The sequence below is a fragment of the Abramis brama genome (assembly GCF_963993115.1).
Source record: "Abramis brama genome assembly, chromosome: 4".
NCBI classification, from domain to species: Eukaryota; Metazoa; Chordata; class Actinopteri; order Cypriniformes; family Leuciscidae; genus Abramis; species Abramis brama.
In genome coordinates, this window is record NC_139966.1 from 29,796,157 (window position 1) to 29,814,365 (window position 18,209).

The window sequence follows — 18,209 nt, forward strand, 5'->3', positions numbered from 1 at the left end:
CTTATAAGGGATTGAAACTTGCTGGCCCAGAAAAGTTATTAAAGAGATCGTTAATATAGTCTAAGTGACTACAGTGGCTCAATGTTAAGTATATCAAGCGACGAGAATACTTTTTGTGCGCAAAAACTAACAAAAATAACGACTTTATTCCACTATTCATTTCCTTCTCTCTGGGCCTCGAGTTAGTTCACGTAGTGTTTTTGCGCAGCGTGTCTGTGTTACACGTCACCACGTAGGCTCACTATTGGCCGACGCTGGTCATGTGTGTGATGCGTGTGTCGTACAACACTGACACGCTGCGCAAAAACACTACGTGAAAAGACTCGAGGCCCAGAGAGAAGGAAATTAATAGTGGAATAAAGTCGTTATTTTTGTTTGTTTTTGCGCACAAAAAGTATTCTCGTCGCTTTATATAGGATCCCTAGGTTTAAAAAACTTGCATTCAATGACAACAGAGCTGTTTATTTGCTGTTTTGTTGTTAATTTGTGCAATAAATGCATAAAAACACTGCACATGAAAGGGTTTTCAACACACAAACCATTAATTTTTGCAAAGTTATGGTAAAATAAAGGCCTACAAAAAATCCTAAATTAAGAGCCTTTCGGGAGTCGAAAGAGCCGGCTCTTCTTTGGGAGCTGAGCCAAAAGAGCCGGCTCTCTGAAAAGAGCCGAACTTCCCATCACTACTCGGGACGTCGCACGGCGGTCCTGCAAACGTCCTGCGAAAGTCCCCCGCGACGTCCTGCGAACGTCCCCCGCGACGTCCTGCTAACGTTTAAAGAACCCTACACGAAGACGTCCAGAGGACGTTCGCAGAGGACGTTCAGGGACGTTCTAGGGACGTCTTTTTGTTAGCTGGGTAACCACTCGGTGAGTTGCACAGTTTTGAAAACGAACGTTAAGGGTTGTTTTAAGGACATGTTTCTGCATGCCGGTAGCCAGCCACTCTGAAGCGGTCAAAGGCGATTCTAAACGAGTAAAAAAGTCGAGACAGGACCCATCGTCAAAATTCCAAAAATGTCCACCACTCTAGTTCATCCAAAACAAACCAGAAAAGAGACTCAAAGTGATAAATACCGGAATTATCCTTTAAGTGTATTTTGTTTGCAGATGACACCAACATCTTCTATTGTGATGACAATTATGATAAGGTTATTAATGTTGTAAATACTGAACTAAGGAATATAAAAAAATGGATGGATAGCAATAAATTTTTTTTTAACTTAATAAAACTAAAGCCATATTATTTGGTAATTATAAAACAAAACCGGAAAACACAATTGAGATAGATGGGATACAAATTGAAAATGTCTCTGAAATAAAAAATTTAGAAGTTACAATAGATAATAAACTAACTTATAAAACTCACATCAGACACATAAAAACTATAGTCTCCAAAAGCCTTGCAATAATAAATAAAGCCAAACATGTCCTTGATAACAATATACTCTGTACCCTATTGTTCCCTTTTTCTACCGTACTTAACTTACTGCGTTGAAGTATGGGGAATTAATTATAATAACTCATTACAGTCACTCCTTATCTTACAAAAAAGGGCTATACGTACCATACACAAGGCTGAATATCTTGGACACACAAATCCACTTTTTCTCATATCAAAGTTATTAAAAATACAGGACCTTGTTAAATTCAACATGGCACAATTCTTATTTAAAGCATTTCACAACCTATTACCTGCTAACATACAAAAGTTATTCACTCAGAGAGAGCAGTCGTACAGTTTGAGGAGCTATGGGAACTTTTTGGGGCTCGAACTCAAACAATGTCAAAGCATTCACCAGTTTAAAGCACTCTATAAACAGAAGGTCTTGTCGCAGTACAAGGAGGGTGGGGTTTAATTGTCTGGTGATGTATTCATAGGCTGTGTTATTTTACCTCGAGGTCATGGTGCAAAGGACCCTAGGTTGATTTTACCCCGAACCATCCCTTTAACTAAATTAATAACTTTTTTACAACAAAAACAAACCATCACTGAATTTTCTTAAGCTGGACTGTGACGCTATTTTCTTCTGGAAACAAACTTTGTTGCATTATTTTCCTGTTATCTCTGTTAAGCTGCTTTGAAACAATCTGTATTGTAAAAAGCGCTATATAAATAAAGGTGACTTGATTTGACATTCTGTACCACTTTTAAATTCAGATATGCATAAGTGCCAACTTAAATCCAAATATGTAATTTTTTTACTTCTATTTTATCTTATTAATTTACTGTAGGTTGTACCTTGCAGCCATGCATTACAATGAAAATGCAGACCATGAGCAGGCAACAACATCAGCAGGACAAGCTATGTACAAGGTTGTTTTCCCAGTCAAAGTCAAAGAAGGGTGAATGCACTGCAAAGCCACTTAAAACCGCCCCTTTAGATGGTATGTTATAAAATGAATTTTATTTAAATACATCTACAAATACACTTGACACATAGTGACACATTTGAGATGTTCTAAAGGGGTAGGTTGTGTATCAAAATTAATATAATAGAATTTCCTTCTGTATGCTATGTTTTACAGACAATGTGAATGACCTGATGAAGCTCGTCTTTGAAGAGATGTTTGTAGAAGAGCTAAAAAAAATCCCCGTTTCTGTCCACTCAGTTTGAAAAACCTTCAAAGGAGGAAGATATTGTCTGCCACGTCTCAAGATTTAGTCAAGGGGCGGTCGAAATCCAACAAACTGTCCATCTGAATCAGGAAACTCCTGCTGAATCCGGAGCACAACACAGGATGGAAGAACCACCCTGATTTTCCGTCCTAAATAGCCCCAGCACCAGCTGACGAAGCTTCGATGGGCGAGAGAACGATACCGCCTGTAAAGAGAGTGGTGGACACAATTTAACATTGAAGATAAAACTGTAATTTTTTTTTTTTTTTTATGTAAAAAAATATTTTTACAAATATTTTGAAGAAAAACATTAATGTCTTAATTAGTTTTTTTTTTGCAGTGGTGTCACGAAATTACATTTATATTGGTTTACAAAATAATGTAATAAAATGCCATAAAACAACTTACTCTTCTTCTGTTCTACGTCTCAAATTTCCATAATCAGCTTTGTAAATGTTTAAAATGTTCTGCAGGGTGTAAGGATTCAAACAGTTCGGTTCGAAGCCTGGGTGGTGTGTCATGCATTTTAGAGGCCCTGAAACCTGATTCATTCGTCTTACAACCTAAGGAAGACAAGCCACCAACTATTTATAATACTGTCAAAATTACAAGAGTAAAAGCAACTCATTTAATAGCATCATATGACCTCTTTCATTAACCCTTGTGCATCTTTATGGACATTTGCGTCTTTTTTAGTTTAGTTTAGTTTTTTTTTATCATTTTGCCTATGCACACCTTTTTAGAAAAGGTGTACACTTTTATTGGAATTTTAGTATTTTATTCCCATTTCCTTTAATAAATATATTTTGCACTAGGTACACAAAGTAGTTACACTAAGGACCTTAAGGACAAAAATATCCCCATTAAAACTACAATATTTAATCCCAGGGTCATTTAACTATAAAATGATGCAGTCTTTGTTAATAGGCGTTCATTTTGTATCCTTTAAAATGAGACCAAACTTAAGTCTGTGCTCTTAAAGTCTGTACAGTTTGTTGACATGGATATTTTTGTTAAGGACCTCAGAGTAACTTTTTTAAATTGACACACAAGGTTTAAATTATGTGTATATCCCCCCACCCCACCCCACCCCACAAATGTGACAACTGCTAGTGTGGGAACATTTACCAAAAAGAGGATTGGTTTAATACATATATACATCTTTTTATGGAGTAATTTATTGCAGTACCTTTGGTATTTCCATGCAGCAGACATTTTCAACTTCGCTGGGCATTCTATTACAGTTTTCACATCTGCACCTAAATAAACCACAAAAATACACCAGTTTGTTTTTAAACTGCATTTTATGTTATCACTTCAGGCAGTGGCGTGCACAGACCTCCTCAGGGGCAGGGGCCGAAAGGCCAAAAAGGGCACAAAAAAAAGTTCCTTGTTTTTTTTTTTATCCTTTCTTTCCTTGGCATTGATACGTTGATACAATAAGAATGCATAACACATCAAACGAAAATAGGGAAATTATGATAATATTACTAAATATTATTTACTTTACCAAACAAAACAGTTAGAATCAACTTTTCATTTTCAAGAATCATTTTGTTGATGTTGTAAATTTTATGTATATGCATGAAAGTGTTAGCTATCGTGAAATCAGTAACGCTTTACAATAAGGTTTCATTAGTTAAATTTGTTAACATGAACTATTAATGAATACTGGAATCATGGACTTAAGATTTCATTTCACTAGATGCATTTCCCCAAGCTAATAACACTTGCTATGGCCTTAAATGACATTGTCAGACTCAGAATGCGGCCGAAATCAAGTTATACTTTTATTATAGTTAAGCATAGCTCGCATGCTGCCGTTTTTTTTACAGTAGCATGGTAGGATAAATGCAACTTTCCGTATTAGCTTAGCGTTACCTGCTGCTTGTGTAGTTTAAAGACTTGCGGCGAACTGCTGCGTACGTAGCATTGCAAAGGAAACATGGAAAGGCTGGCTACCACTTCACCTCCGCAAAATGCTTCCGCCAAAAAAAATGTATATTATATTTTTTTGTATTATTATTGTTAGTGGCAATGGTGTACAAGTGTATTGTTATTTATTATAATATTTATAATAATAAAAATAATTATTATTAACAATTATCAGAGAGGGGAACGATACATTTTATTGTGATTTATTGTGCCCCCCCCCAGTAAAGAAGATAAATTAAACCGTTATAACAATATATCTAAAAAAGGTAAGTGGTAACTTACCACTGTGAAACGTTCTGCTGAAGTCGCGCTTGCAAAGGTGGTTCCGATTCATCGACTTGGTCATCTGCATTTTCAGGATCCGACTCAGGCTCGAACTGATATGGTAAAACTGATGACATAATTATTAATGTATAAGTATAACATAAATAAGAATCAGCTGGCCAATCAGAGCACACTGCAATTTTTGGAAGGAGGGGCTTTGTAGAAATCAGTGCATTTTAGAAAGACTTTTAGAAAGAGGAGCTACAATAATGTACAGTATAGGGGCTTTCGCACCAGGTAGTTCTAGGAACTTAGTTATAGGAACTAGCCACCAGGGCACCTTAGGAACGTTTTCTTGGTTGCATTCACACCGCCAGTAGGAACTCTGACGTCTCGTAAGCCGCGCTTGTTGTTGTGACTTACTTTGATGGCGCTGAGAACACCAGAGCCTGAGCACACCGTGCTTTCATTCTCCATGTGCATTAGTTTATGATCTGTCTAACAGTCCTGTCTAACATGTTATTAGATAGAACTGTTATACATAGAAAGTAGACAACATATGATAAGGTATTAGCGTATGCCTCGTGGATGATGCCTGAGCAGAAATACATAATCATGTTTGGCTTGGTCCCCTCAAAGTCACTTTGGATTTTCTCCTCAGCGTAAAGGTTGAGAGGTCCATCTATCACTGTTTTCCATATTCGTAGAGTTAGTTTCTGGAGTAAATATATATGCTAATAACTGTGTTTACACAGCTTTTTTTTTTAATGGCGGGTGCTGGTGTTTCGCGTGCATCCAGCCAATCAGCGAACACTAACGTAAAGGGAGTTCCTATAGTGCTGGTTTAGATCCTACTCTGAAGTAGATGCTAAATTAGTTCCTCCAAAAGGAGTTAATTCCTAAAACTAAAATCATTCCTATTTCCTGCGGTGCGAACACGCCAAAATCAGAGTACTTCCGCCAATAGTTCTAGGAACTGTAAAAAGGTTCCTCCAGTGCGAAATCCCCTCATGTGAATTATTATTTATTTTTTTACATTAAAGCATGTTAACATTTTTTATTACAACCAATACACAAAATAATGATCTTTGAAAAAAGCATCATATGACCCCTTTTACTGTTACTCAAAATAATTGTTTTGTAGGGGTGTAACGATACACGTATTTGTATTGAACCGTGCGGTACGAGGCTTTCGGTTCGGTACGCGTTACAAACCGAACGGTTCGTTGGACCATTTTTCCTGCCGACCAAAATTTTGTTATTTCAAATGTAGGCGCACGGCAAGTGCGCTCATAATGTAAGAGACGCTGGTGCGACCACAACATTGCCCAAATGCCCAACATCAAATGACAAACGTAATGAAAGCGGAACGAAACTGCGCTACTCCTTATTTTGTGCTTCACGGACCGTTTATCAGTTTGGACCAATGCAGCACAAGCCGATCTTGATCAAGCGACACTGTTACTACACAGCACTAAGAGATCCTGTAAAGAAAGCATTGAATCCGCCACTGAAGTAATAACATCGCTGCGAGATCTAGTGAGAAGCATTTACATTTCTCCATTATCAATGGATCAAACAGCGCTGACGTGGAAACCAGGAAGAAACTCGGTTTTATTTCGACATTATGAATAAAATTGATGCCCTCAAATGTTAATCTGAAATAAAATAAACCTTTGTTTATTACTTCTACAATATTACATTTCATTTTTTTTAGAAGGATTTTTGTTTTATATGCTCCTAAGAAGAGTCTAGCTCCATCATTGCTCAAAGTAAAAAATTATTATACTTTATGATGTTAGTTTTAATTAAAAAAAATTAAATCAAGGAAATTTCTCTGCCATTTCTTTCTTTTTGCTGTATCGAAAACGTACCGAACCGTGACACCAGTGTATCATATCGAACCGAACCGTGAATTTTGTGAACCGTTACACCCCTATTGTTTTATTTAAGCTTCTTCTGTATTATTTTTCCTAATTGAATGTGTGACTTCATGTCATAATACGAATGTTCAATGTGGAAGTAGGATCTTCTCATGTTCACTTGAAGGCAGCGTTAGTATTTGTCTGATCATGAGATCTCAATGTCTGTCCACATGAGGGACTCAATCCATGCCAAATAAAACCACTTTAATTAGGACACTCATATGACATTCTTCAAAAATATAATTTATTTCTGTAGAGAAGGACATTTTAATAAGGATCAAATGACTGAGTTCAGCTTTGAGAATGAAACCACCAACCTGTTTGTTCCTCAGTGAATGCTCCTTCAATCGTCATGTTTTCACTCTCCTCTTTAATAAACGGCATCTTTGTTTGTTCTTCAGTATCTTCTTGTTTCACAACGAATGCTTCTTCAATTGTCATGTTTTCACTCTCCTCTTTAATAAACGGCATCTTTGTTTGTTCTTCAGTATCTTCTTGTTTCACAACGAATGCTTCTTCAATCGTCATGTTTTCACTCTCCTCTTTAATAAACGGCATCTTTGTTTGTTCTTCAGTATCTTCTTGTTTCACAATGAATGCTTCTTCAATCTTCATTTCTTCACTCTCCACTTTAATAAATGCCATCTTGGTTTGTTCCTCAGTTTCTTCTTGTTTCACACTGCTCACTTCTTCAATCTTGATTTCTTCACTCTCCTCTTTAATAAATGCCTTCTTTATAATAGTGTGTCTCGTGGACCTCAGTCGCTTCAATTTGTCCTTTTTAAGATAAGAATAATTAACAGTAAGAAAAATTAATCCAAACTAAATCTCTGGGTGGGTCTCAAACAGAGTTATTACCCCCAACAGTACAAATTAAAGGGATACTTCACCGATTAGCATTAAGCTTTGTCTCAGTAGAAACCTGGTAGTATTTTCGAATGACCTGCTTCCCTCCCTCATGTCCCCCTGAGACGAGAGATTTCTGTATTGTGTGTCTGGAAAAAACAATTCCGATGACGCAAAAATCGGTATTTAGCGTCATCGGAGGCTTTTTTGGCCAGAGACTAGAGATTACAGCCAGTAGTAGGAGCTAGTTCCGCATGTTTTCAACCCGCCCATAGGGGGTGGGATCTCACTCACAGAATGTACAAACAGTGTCAGCCATCTTTTTTTTTTGTGAAGTTACTGCTAACAACTATATCACTATGTATAGGCTACTGTGTGATCAGAAATAGAGTCGAGTATTAGCGAGAGTCTTACCTCTAGGCGAATGGGTTTAGTACCAGATGGCCCAGGCTGTTCGTCATCTGGGAAGGTGAATATCGATGGAATTGCGGTGTCCTTCAGAGTGGTTCTCTTCATTCCAAGGACATTCGGTTCATAGTCTTCCTGCTTGAAATGGCGACTGCAAACCCTCTGGTTTTTCAGATTTTCCAAATCGGTGTCCTCTCCAAACTTCGGGTGTTTGATAGCCCGCAGCCATTGTTTGCCCCGCTCCAAATGTTTAACCGGCAAATGATGGAAACTTACTGCTTGTCCTTTCCTGGTTTTGGCTGTACATCCTGGTACAAAGCAATTTAGCACCATTTCTATGGAAAAAACGCTAGTATTTAAATGATCAACTAACTTGTCACGGAGACTCACGCTAAAATGGCGTCTTTTCAGTTTCGAGTCAACTAGTAGCCAAGTTGAATCATTTCTTTGATACTGCCCTCTGTAACTGGTAGGCGTGGCTTGGGAGTGGCCTTGTAGGGCAGCGAAGCAAGTGCATTCTGGGAGTTGTCTTTTATCCACATGAGTCAAAAATACATTTTCTGGCTTTTCTCAGTCTAGAAGGCACCAACTTCTAAAATAATTCCACATTTCTACAACACAAATGACCCAATTTAAATACAAATTCATCTTTCCAGCGGTGAAATATCCCTTTAATAATAGAACACAATTTATACATACTCTACATACAAGTTTAAACTTGGTATGATTTGTATTATATTTAATAGATTAGCCTAAATTTTCAAGAAAACATTTGCAGTTGGTTTGTAAAAGTAGCAATTATTTACACGCAGGGCTCCAGACTGCGACCAATTGGTCTTATTTTGCAACCATTTTTCCTGCCGGTGCGACCAAATATTTATTTACACAACGTTGCCGAGCAGTGAATCCAAACAAAATGAAAGCGGAATGAAAATACGCTACTCATTTATGCTTCACGGACCGTTTATTAGTTCGGACCAAATAGACAGCGCAGCACCCCGAACTTGCCAGTCGCGGGCCGATCTCGAATCAAGCGACACTGTAACTAGAAGATCCAGACTCTGGAGATCCAGTGAAGAAATCCATTGAATTCGCCTCAGAATTAATAATATCGGCCTCATCGCTGCGAGATCCAGTGAGAAACATTGCGATACGGCGCAGAGTTCTCTGTTATAAACCATAGATATCAGCTCAAACAGTGCTGATGTGGAAACCAGGAGAAACACTTATAGAAGGCTTTCAGTCCACAAATCAGCAACATTCACAATGGATTTAATGTAGTAACTGTAACCATAATGTGACAGAAAATGTCAAACGCTTACAAGTACTACACATCTTTTTCCAGCACTTCAAAACTATCATATATAAATTTTATTTTTAATGTGATGACCAACACATTTTTTGTTAATCCTTCAAAGATTGTCCTAAAACTAAAAAAATTAAGATGTAGGCTAGGGAAACTCTTATTTAAACACTTATTTAAAAATAATAAAATAAATAAATTACCATTGTAAACAGTAGGTTGCTTATTGGCTATTTTCACTCCCTAATATAATTTTTTTCCACTCGTTGTGCTTAATATTAAGACATTATGAATGATAATAATAATTAAAGTTAATTTCATCTACACCCTAAATTAAGCTTAGTGCTTTATTGTCAGCCCCAGTGCTACCAGATTTTTTTTTTTTTTTGTAGAACTCAGTGGCTCCGGTGCCGCTGCCCTCAAATGTTAGTCTGGAGCCCTGTGAGCTTAAAATAAAACTGCATATTGTAATATCTGTACGTTAAGTCCAGCTTTGAGTTTATTTATTATTAAATAATTTGTCAGTATTTTGTGGGAAATTTGAATAATTGCATTGCAAGCTGATTTAAGGTGTGCCCCCTCCTAAAATTTTCAGTCAGGGGCTACAGCGCTCCAAGTAAAAAAAGTTAGTCTGGAGCCCTGACACGTGTGTTTGTTTTCTAGTTGCATTTACCCTGTTTTGACCAGCATGTCTCGGCAGCATGCGGTGATTCGAGCTATTCGAATCAATGAATCATTACGTGAAGAATTTGATTCAATTGATTCGGAGTATCAAAAAGCTCCGTTATCCCATCATAACTTTCTCCATTGACCGAATTTGTTTTTAGGATAAACTGATTCACGATATACGACGCGAAATGAGACGCACCTTTTTAGTACTCATGTGTGGATGCACTTAACTCACAAAATTAACGTTCATTAATTATAGATAAATCAATACAATTGTACATGTTATGCAGAATAATTCTTTTAAGATCACCTCTAATAATTATAAAAATCGACTGAACGATTTTGATCGATTCAAACACGTTAAATGGTAAAAACACAAACCTTTCTTCAACCGAATCCAAAGGGGCTCGCGGCGCATTCTTATGACGTCACACATTTAGACCAAAATAAAAGTCCCGTTCACACGCTGCTGTCTAAAATAACAAAGTGCAAAGACAATTCTTTTTCAATCCTTGAAGAAATATAGGTTGTCTAATGATGCGCTGAAAGAGTTTATAGCACATTTTATATGTAAGACGCAAAACAAGTCATGTTTCGGTACAGGAACCATTTATACCAGGGGTTGGTATCTTCTTTTTCAGTAACAAGACATATTTAAATTGATGTTTGGATGCATTTTTCGAAAGTGCCATAGCAAAAACTGTAATTATTATACAATATACTATGTTTTTTAATAAATTCAAACCTTTATTAGGGCCTCAGACAAACACAGAAACAATATACAGTAGGTAACATGTTCCAATATGTTTTATAAAATGTGTAAAATCAATTGTGACTCTGTGTTTATCCTCTTTGATTAATTTTCTTGGCTTTGTAAATTAGTCTTATAAAAGCAGCTGATGACCAGGATGATGAGCAGAGAGAAAGAGAGACGGAGAAGATGAACTGATGGAGTTAATCAGAGAAGAAGACATGAGGTTTCAGAGAGAGAGACAGGGAAGAAGAGGAGAGCAGGGAGAGGATAGACAGACTCTTCTCTCTACTAGAGAGCTGGATTAAAAAACAAAGATTTTTTTGAAAAAATATATTAAATGAAACAAAATTAAGTCTTTGTTAAAATGCATAGTTTTATTTACAGTGTTTTTTTAAAAAAAAAAAAAAAAAATCATTTACAACATAAAACAACATGAGTTGAGAACATGGAAAAACAACACAAAATTAAAATTGACAGTAACGGAAAAAAAAAAACAGATGTGGATGGGCCGCCACAGATCCTGGAATCCTCCATAATTTATGCACTGTTGTTCATGGGTATTACGTGAGCAAGACACGACAGTTACAATATCATGATTATGGTTAAATAAGACACCTATTATAACAAAATTACATTTATTTTCATATTGAATATCACAACATACATTTATTATTCAGTCTAGCATTTTCAAATATGACAACTTATACTAAATAATAATACATTTACAGTATATAAATATAATATATATAAATACTCATTGATGTGTTACATACATATGTATATTTATATAATTTAAGTGTCATCAGTGTTTGATGACATTGCATCCGAATGAATACATTTTGTCCAGTGAAGTGAACACAGAATAGAGACCCTCAATCGGAGCGCAGCTTGTGTAGGTTTATGGAGTAAAAATTCTTGACTGCTTCATTTTAGCATTTATTTGCATACTTTTACTATTACATATCTGATCAATCTCAGCATGTTTTAAGTTTATGTCGCTGCAAGCTTAAATTAAAATGTCTTGCTTTGCTCTGCACCCTGGAAGTGCAGTTTAGTTACTCCCACTCCCAACTTTAATTAGTAAAATTAAAAATGAAACTAATATATATTAAACTAAATAGACGTGTTTGCAAAATAAAAACTAAAGTGAAACTAACAAAATGAATAATGAAACTAATAAAAACTAAGAAATTTAAACTATAATTTAATTCAGCTAAACTATAATAAAGTTGAGATGAACCTGGGGCCTATACCATGAAGCTGGTTTAGACGGCTAGTCAGGTATGTTTCATTTTAGTTAGCGCCAACCCTGAGTTTTAAGCACCATGAAAGTGCCTTGGCTTTTAGTCACTTGCCCTCCATGGCAGGTTATGTTCTTCTGAGTAAAAGATCTCAAACCGAAATTAGCTGTGAGCAAAGTGACACATGTCTAATGCAATAAAGCCACTCCCCCAGTTTCTACTCCAAATTAAAGGACAGCTGCAACATGCGGTAAATGAGCAGCTACGGGAAGAACAGGCTGGATTTAGGAGTGGATGATCCTGCTCAGAACAAATGACGGGCCCCTGGTCTTCATCATCCCAAAAGCGTATTCTATAATGAATGATGGACTTTAAAGTGCTGGGGTCCCACGCCTTGTACTGGCCTCTTAGTAGCACTACTTACCCACCCGCTACTAAGGGATAGTTGGTGTTTGAGGCACGGGTAGCCTCTGTCTGCGAGGATAAAGTGCCCTGGAGGAGTGTTACTGTTTATTAGTTATTAAGGATGTTAACTTTAGGTATAGGGTATGACTAAGGTCCTTTATTAGATTTATTAGATATATTATTTATTATTTATATTTATTAGATTTATAAGCTTTATTAGTTTATTAGATCCTATACCAACTAAACTACTGAAGGAAGTGTTACCTGTAGTGGAAGAGCCTCTCCTCAATATTATTAACTCGTCTTTATCTTTAGGTCATGTTCCAAGAACATTTAAACTGGCAGTTATAAAACCTCTCATTAAGAAACCACAATTAGATCATAATAATCTAGCAAATTATAGACCCATTTCAAATCTACCTTTTATGTCTAAAATACTAGAAAAAGTTGTGTCCACTCAACTGGGCTCTTTCTTGCAAGAAAATGATATCTATGAAAAGTTTCAGTCAGGATTCAGACCGCATCATAGCACTGAAACTGCGCTCATTAAAATCACAAATGATTTACTCTTAGCTTCTGACCAAGGCTGCATCTCAATACTAGTTTTACTTGATCTAAGTGCTGCGTTCGATACTATAGATCATACAATACTCTTAGATCGACTACAAAATTATACTGGTGTTCAAGGACAAGCATTAAGCTGGTTTAGATCATACTTATCAGACCGCTACCATTTTGTCTATTTAAATGGAGAAAAATCGATCATAATTCCAGTAAACTATGGAGTGCCGCAGGGATCTGTGTTGGGCCCTCTGTTATTCTCAATATATATGATGCCACTTGGAAATATTATAAGGAAACATGGAATTAGTTTCCATTGTTATGCTGATGACACTCAAATATATATTTCATCACGGCCGGATGAAAACGCTAAATTATCCAAATTGACAGAGTGTGTTAAAGATATAAAAGATTGGATGACGCGTAATTTTCTTTTATTAAATCCAGACAAGACAGAGGTAATACTTATCGGTTCAAAAAACCGCCCACAGAACCTCTCACAATACAACTTTGACATCGTAGGATGTCCTGTTACTTTATCCTCTACAGTAAAAGACCTGGGTGTTATACTCGATTGTAACCTGTCTTTTGAAAATCATATTTCGTATGTTACAAAAACAGCCTTTTTCCACCTTAGAAACATTGCTAAGCTACGTAATATGCTATCAGTTTCTGATGCAGAAAAGTTAGTTCATGCATTCATGACCTCGAGACTAGATTACTGTAATGCTTTATTAGCCGGTTGTCCTGCATCCTCAATAAACAAGCTACAGTTAGTCCAAAATGCCGCTGCTAGAGTTCTTACTAGATCAAGAAAATATGATCATATAACACCGATTTTATCATCACTACATTGGCTACCTATAAAGTTCCGTATTAAATATAAGGTATTGCTACTGACTTATAAAGCCCTAAACGGCTTAGCTCCAGTCTATTTAACGGATCTTCTATCACCCTATAATCCATCGCGCTCTTTAAGATCAATAAATTCAAGGCTTTTGGTCATACCTAGGATATCCAGATCAACCAAAGGAGGGAGAGCATTTTCACATTTGGCTCCAAAACTCTGGAATAGCCTTCCTGATACTGTTCGTTGCTCGGACTCGCTCTCCCAGTTTAAAACTAGATTAAAGACGCATCTTTTCAGCCAGGCATTCATATAATATTGTTAATCTCACAGTTTAAAACTACAATCCGGCCTCTAGTTCATAAATGCCAGAGGAGAACTGGCCCCCGACTGAGCCTGGGTTCTCCCAAGGTTTTTTTTTCTCCATTAGGTCACCTGATGGAGTTTTAGGACACCATTAGGTCACTTGATGGAGTTTTTCGGTTCCTTGCCACTGTTGCCTTTGGCTTGCTCAGTTGGGGATATTTTGGGGATATTTAATTTTATTCTATCAATCAATAAATTCCACTAGAAACAAACTTTGTTGTATTATTTTATTTTAATACTGTGAAGCTGCTTTGATACAATCTGTATTGTGAAAAGCGCTATACAAATATACTTGATTTGATTTGATTTGATTTAAGGGATGTAGAATAAAGTCATGCAGAATAAGGCATCAATATGTACTTAAATACTAATAAACAGCCAATATCCTAGTAATATGCATGCTAATAAGCAACTAGTTATTAGTGAGAACTGCACCCTAAACTAAAGTGTTACCAGGAAAAACAACAAATCCAATTATTATTATTATTTTTTTGAACAGATAGTAGTGCAAATTACAGTTTGTTCCACCTAGCGGCATTTAGTCCCCCAGAGGTAGTTGGTACAGTACAGCCTCCTATAGTGCAGTAAGCACAGTAAACAATACACTATTGCATAGGTCATATTTATTTGCAAGGCTGATAAAAAAACAAAAGGTATTTGATCACAATCATCTACAAAACTGAAAAGCATCTCGTTTTATAAAAGTACTAAATAACAAATAGCATAATAAAATATAAAACTTGTGCATTAGGAGTGTTACAGTTTGCTTCACTTAAACTATTTAAACATTCAAAGCCTAAGCCTAACCCTCCTATACTTAATTTGCCCTGATTATGGCGCTACAGCCCGCCGAAATGGGTTGGGCTACCCGTCAATATAAACGGGCTTATCTCAATGTAGTCTTCAGAATCTTTCTCCTTCAGATTTATATACTGCATATTTTCTCCTCGCTGGACTCCGAGACAAGACAGAAGAAGAAGCCTTTTCGCTGTGGACGAGGCCTCAGCATCAGATTGGATACCCCAGCACTTCTCCCCTGTGGCCATCCGACGAGCTAAAAGAGCAAATTGAAAAGAGCAAATTTCTGCAATGTTGTTGCAAATGTCACGCCAAGTGTGGCTCGTGCAGGGCACTCCTGCATGCTTCTGATGAGCACAGTGAGTGCGTTACCTGTCTGGGGAAAGCCCATGCAGAAGCCGTGCTCACCGAGACGAGCTGTTCTCACTGGGAGAACATGAGCCTTGCCTCCCTCCGCTCATGGATTGTCAAGCGGCCTGGTCTCGTTTGGGGATCCGAGGAGGATCTCCAAAATGACAGCATGTCACTGGCGGCTTCCGACGCAGAGGATTGGTTAAGCTCAGTGGATGAATCCGCTCCCCTGCCGTATAAAGATCTGAGCAACGCCAAAACTGGGCTAGATACCGAACTTATCCGCATCCTCTCAAAGGCTGTCGTGGAGCTCCGATTAGAGTGGTCTGCCCCAGAGGAGCCCACACGCAGCCACCTGGACGAATGGTTCCTGCCGGGACGCCGCCAACGAGTCCCTCGTCAGACAGCAACACGTTCTTCTCAGTTTAACGACAAACTCACCTGATCGTGGAGTTGTGTCTGTGCACCTCTGCCTGCCCACGGCCCTGGGATGGAAAGCTAAAATCGCCCACCCCTCCAAGCCCTGCGGGACATTTACATTTTACATTTAGTCATTTAGCAGACGCTTTTATCCAAAGCGACTTACAAATTAGGACTAAATTAAGCGAGTCATCATGAAGAGGCAAAAACAACGCAAGAAGTGCTCAAAATACGAAGTTCAGGCATTATTCAGAGTAGCATAAGCCCGATAAGTGAGGTTTTAAAGGGAAAGGGAAGGTTTTTTATTTATTATTATTTTATTTTTTTTATGAGGTTAAGTGCTCACGGAAGAGATGGGTTTTCAGTTGTCTTTTGAATGTTGTCAGGGATTCTGCATTCCGGATGAGGGTGGGGAGAGCGTTCCACCAGCATGGAAGCTGGTGGACATGCCTAAGCATCGGCTAGTCATGCAGACTCCGCTCTCCACACCATGGCTGTCCTTCAGGTTTTTCAGGCCAAACTTCCCTGCTTTTAGAGAGCTGCGCAGCGCAATGGACTTGGCTCGGCAGGGCCATGGCCAGTTGGTGCTATTGGAGAGCCACTTGTGGACTGGACTGGGGTTTGCAATATCATGTTTTTTGTGATTTTGTGAACGATTAAAATGTCTCCACGATCTGCTTTTGAAGAAATATCATAGTATCGTGCTAGTTCATTCTATCAGTTGCAGTTCTGGCGCCTCTGTCTCAACAAACTGTACAATGCAACGTACATTCACATCATATGTTAAGGCAGAGGTATAGTTACACTCACGGGACACTGCAATTCACAAAAGTTCATTATTTGCATATGCTTTAAAGCCTTGCTGGTGAAACCAGGGTTTCTGCAGGGTTTAGTCAGTCAAATTTAAGACTTTTTAAGACCTTTTTATGACCATTATGATTTAAATTTATGACCTACACGAATTATGAAAAATAACTTCAGTCATTAAAATTCCTTTCAAAAGTCTTTTTTTTTAATGACTTACATAGAAAGTAACAAGTTTTATTATTTAAAGGTTCCATTTTCTTAAGAGTAACAAACTGAAGGCTCCCTTTTCTTAAGTATCAGGAACACAGGAACAACACTTAACAATTATAAATTGTAACATTGTAAAGTAATATTGTAAATTAACAATTATTTTATGGCATTACTTTCCAAAGTAACAACAGTCTAAGTCAGTCTGTCAATCTGTGTCTGTCTACATTCTTCTCAGTTCGTCCCCTTTAATGGTGATCTCCTCCTCAAACTTTTTCAGCTCAGCCAATTTTTCCTTGCTTACCCGCCTGAGGGCGTTTGATTTTGAAAGGAGCTGAGATGGCCATCTTTGACCCCGACTTGCCCTCCACTTCCTCTGCCAGCATGTCAGCCTTTCTGGTGAGACAGGTGGAAACCTCTTGAACAGTGGTTTTCTTTCTCTTCAGGTCGGTCAAATACTCCTCTGCCAGCTTTCTTTTCTGTGTCCGTGCTTCACTCTCCTTCCTTGCACGCTGCTGATCAAGGAAAATGCGGTACCTTGACCTGGCTACACCCCCCGATACCAGCAGTTCTTTTGTGAGAGGAACTTTGGTCACCCCACCGTGCAAATCTACATAATCACACACAAGTCAATGTGCAACCATTGTCTCTTCCTGCATATTGTCAGGCTCAACCTCCTTGTTCACAGAGAACCCCCTTTTCAACTGAAGCTTGCCCATGAGAAAGGAGGAGCAGCTTCTGGCAAAATGCCCAAGCCACTGGATAGGCACGGCTTAACCAGCCGCACAAGAAGGTGTCCAGCCGATTTACCACTGGCTGGAAGGAGAGAAACTCTTCATTCCTACACTCAAGAGTCAGGAGAGCCTCAAACTGTTGTAGAATGACATCCCCTAAAAAACAAAACATGTTACAAAGGGATTAAGTTAGAATTATATTGATGTATTGATCCACTTTATCCTCTATAAAGACTACAATAACATTTGGTTGTGATGGTTTAAATGCAGGGTTTTCCCTAAGATTTCAGAGGGCATAGAAACTCCACTAAACTCAGACAAATACAATTTTAAACTCATGACCAGCAAATGAGTTAATCTGCAACACCTACATGATCGCTCATCCAGTTTGTTTTGTTGATTGCTGTTGTCAGGATACCTTTCCATTTGAGACTAAGCTACCTTCTGATTTTTACATTTATTTTCTCAAATGTGTTACACTTATTAGGTTTATGTGCTTCTTAAAACCCTTAGGTCATGCACCTAAACTTTATATTGTAAGCAAGGAAAACCCTATGTAAAATAATCCTAAATCATGAGTCACTGCACACAGAACAGGTGCAGGACCATTACAAGAGGAAATGGCAAAAGCTAGAGAGTCACGCTAAAAAAATACCCTGATGGGAAAAGAGAAAAGGTATATAAATGAAGCAAATGTCTGCAAGATGGCACAGTTAAGTATAATGCTGTAAACACAGTCTAAACACAC

The 18,209-nt window shown here is 37.8% G+C and overlaps 1 protein-coding gene across 3 annotated transcripts; it reads right to left on the bottom strand.

Moving 5' to 3' along the window:
- Window positions 1–2,380: 2,380 nt before the first annotated feature.
- Window positions 2,381–10,391, bottom strand: LOC311081260 (uncharacterized protein). 3 transcript variants are annotated; one of them, XM_084111711.1, is made up of 7 exons: window positions 10,352–10,391; window positions 8,005–8,333; window positions 7,062–7,521; window positions 4,838–4,946; window positions 3,810–3,879; window positions 3,029–3,183; window positions 2,381–2,825 (listed from the first exon to the last, which is right to left on the bottom strand). In XM_084111711.1, exons 1-7 carry the CDS (start codon window positions 10,386–10,388, stop codon window positions 2,663–2,665), a joined length of 1,323 nt encoding a protein of 440 aa, XP_083967837.1. In that variant the 5' UTR covers window positions 10,389–10,391; the 3' UTR covers window positions 2,381–2,662. The 3 variants fall into 3 exon arrangements, with proteins under 3 accessions (XP_083967837.1, XP_083967838.1, XP_083967839.1); XM_084111712.1 differs by having other exon boundaries at window positions 8,005–8,609; window positions 10,352–10,382; XM_084111713.1 differs by lacking the exon at window positions 10,352–10,391 and adding an exon at window positions 8,389–10,306 and having other exon boundaries at window positions 8,005–8,306.
- Window positions 10,392–18,209: the final 7,818 nt, after the last annotated feature.

Excerpts from the sequence above, each read along its gene's own strand:
- LOC311081260 (XM_084111711.1), bottom strand. The coding sequence starts at position 10,388 with ATGCGCCGCGAGCCCCTTTGGATTCGGTTGAAGAAAG. Across the intron at positions 4,947-7,061 it reads ATTCACTGAGGAACAAACAG|TTTTACCATATCAGTTCGAG; the intron begins GTTGGTGGTTTC and ends TTATGTCATCAG. Across the intron at positions 3,880-4,837 it reads CAGCAGAACGTTTCACAGTG|GTGCAGATGTGAAAACTGTA; the intron begins GTAAGTTACCAC and ends TGGTTTATTTAG.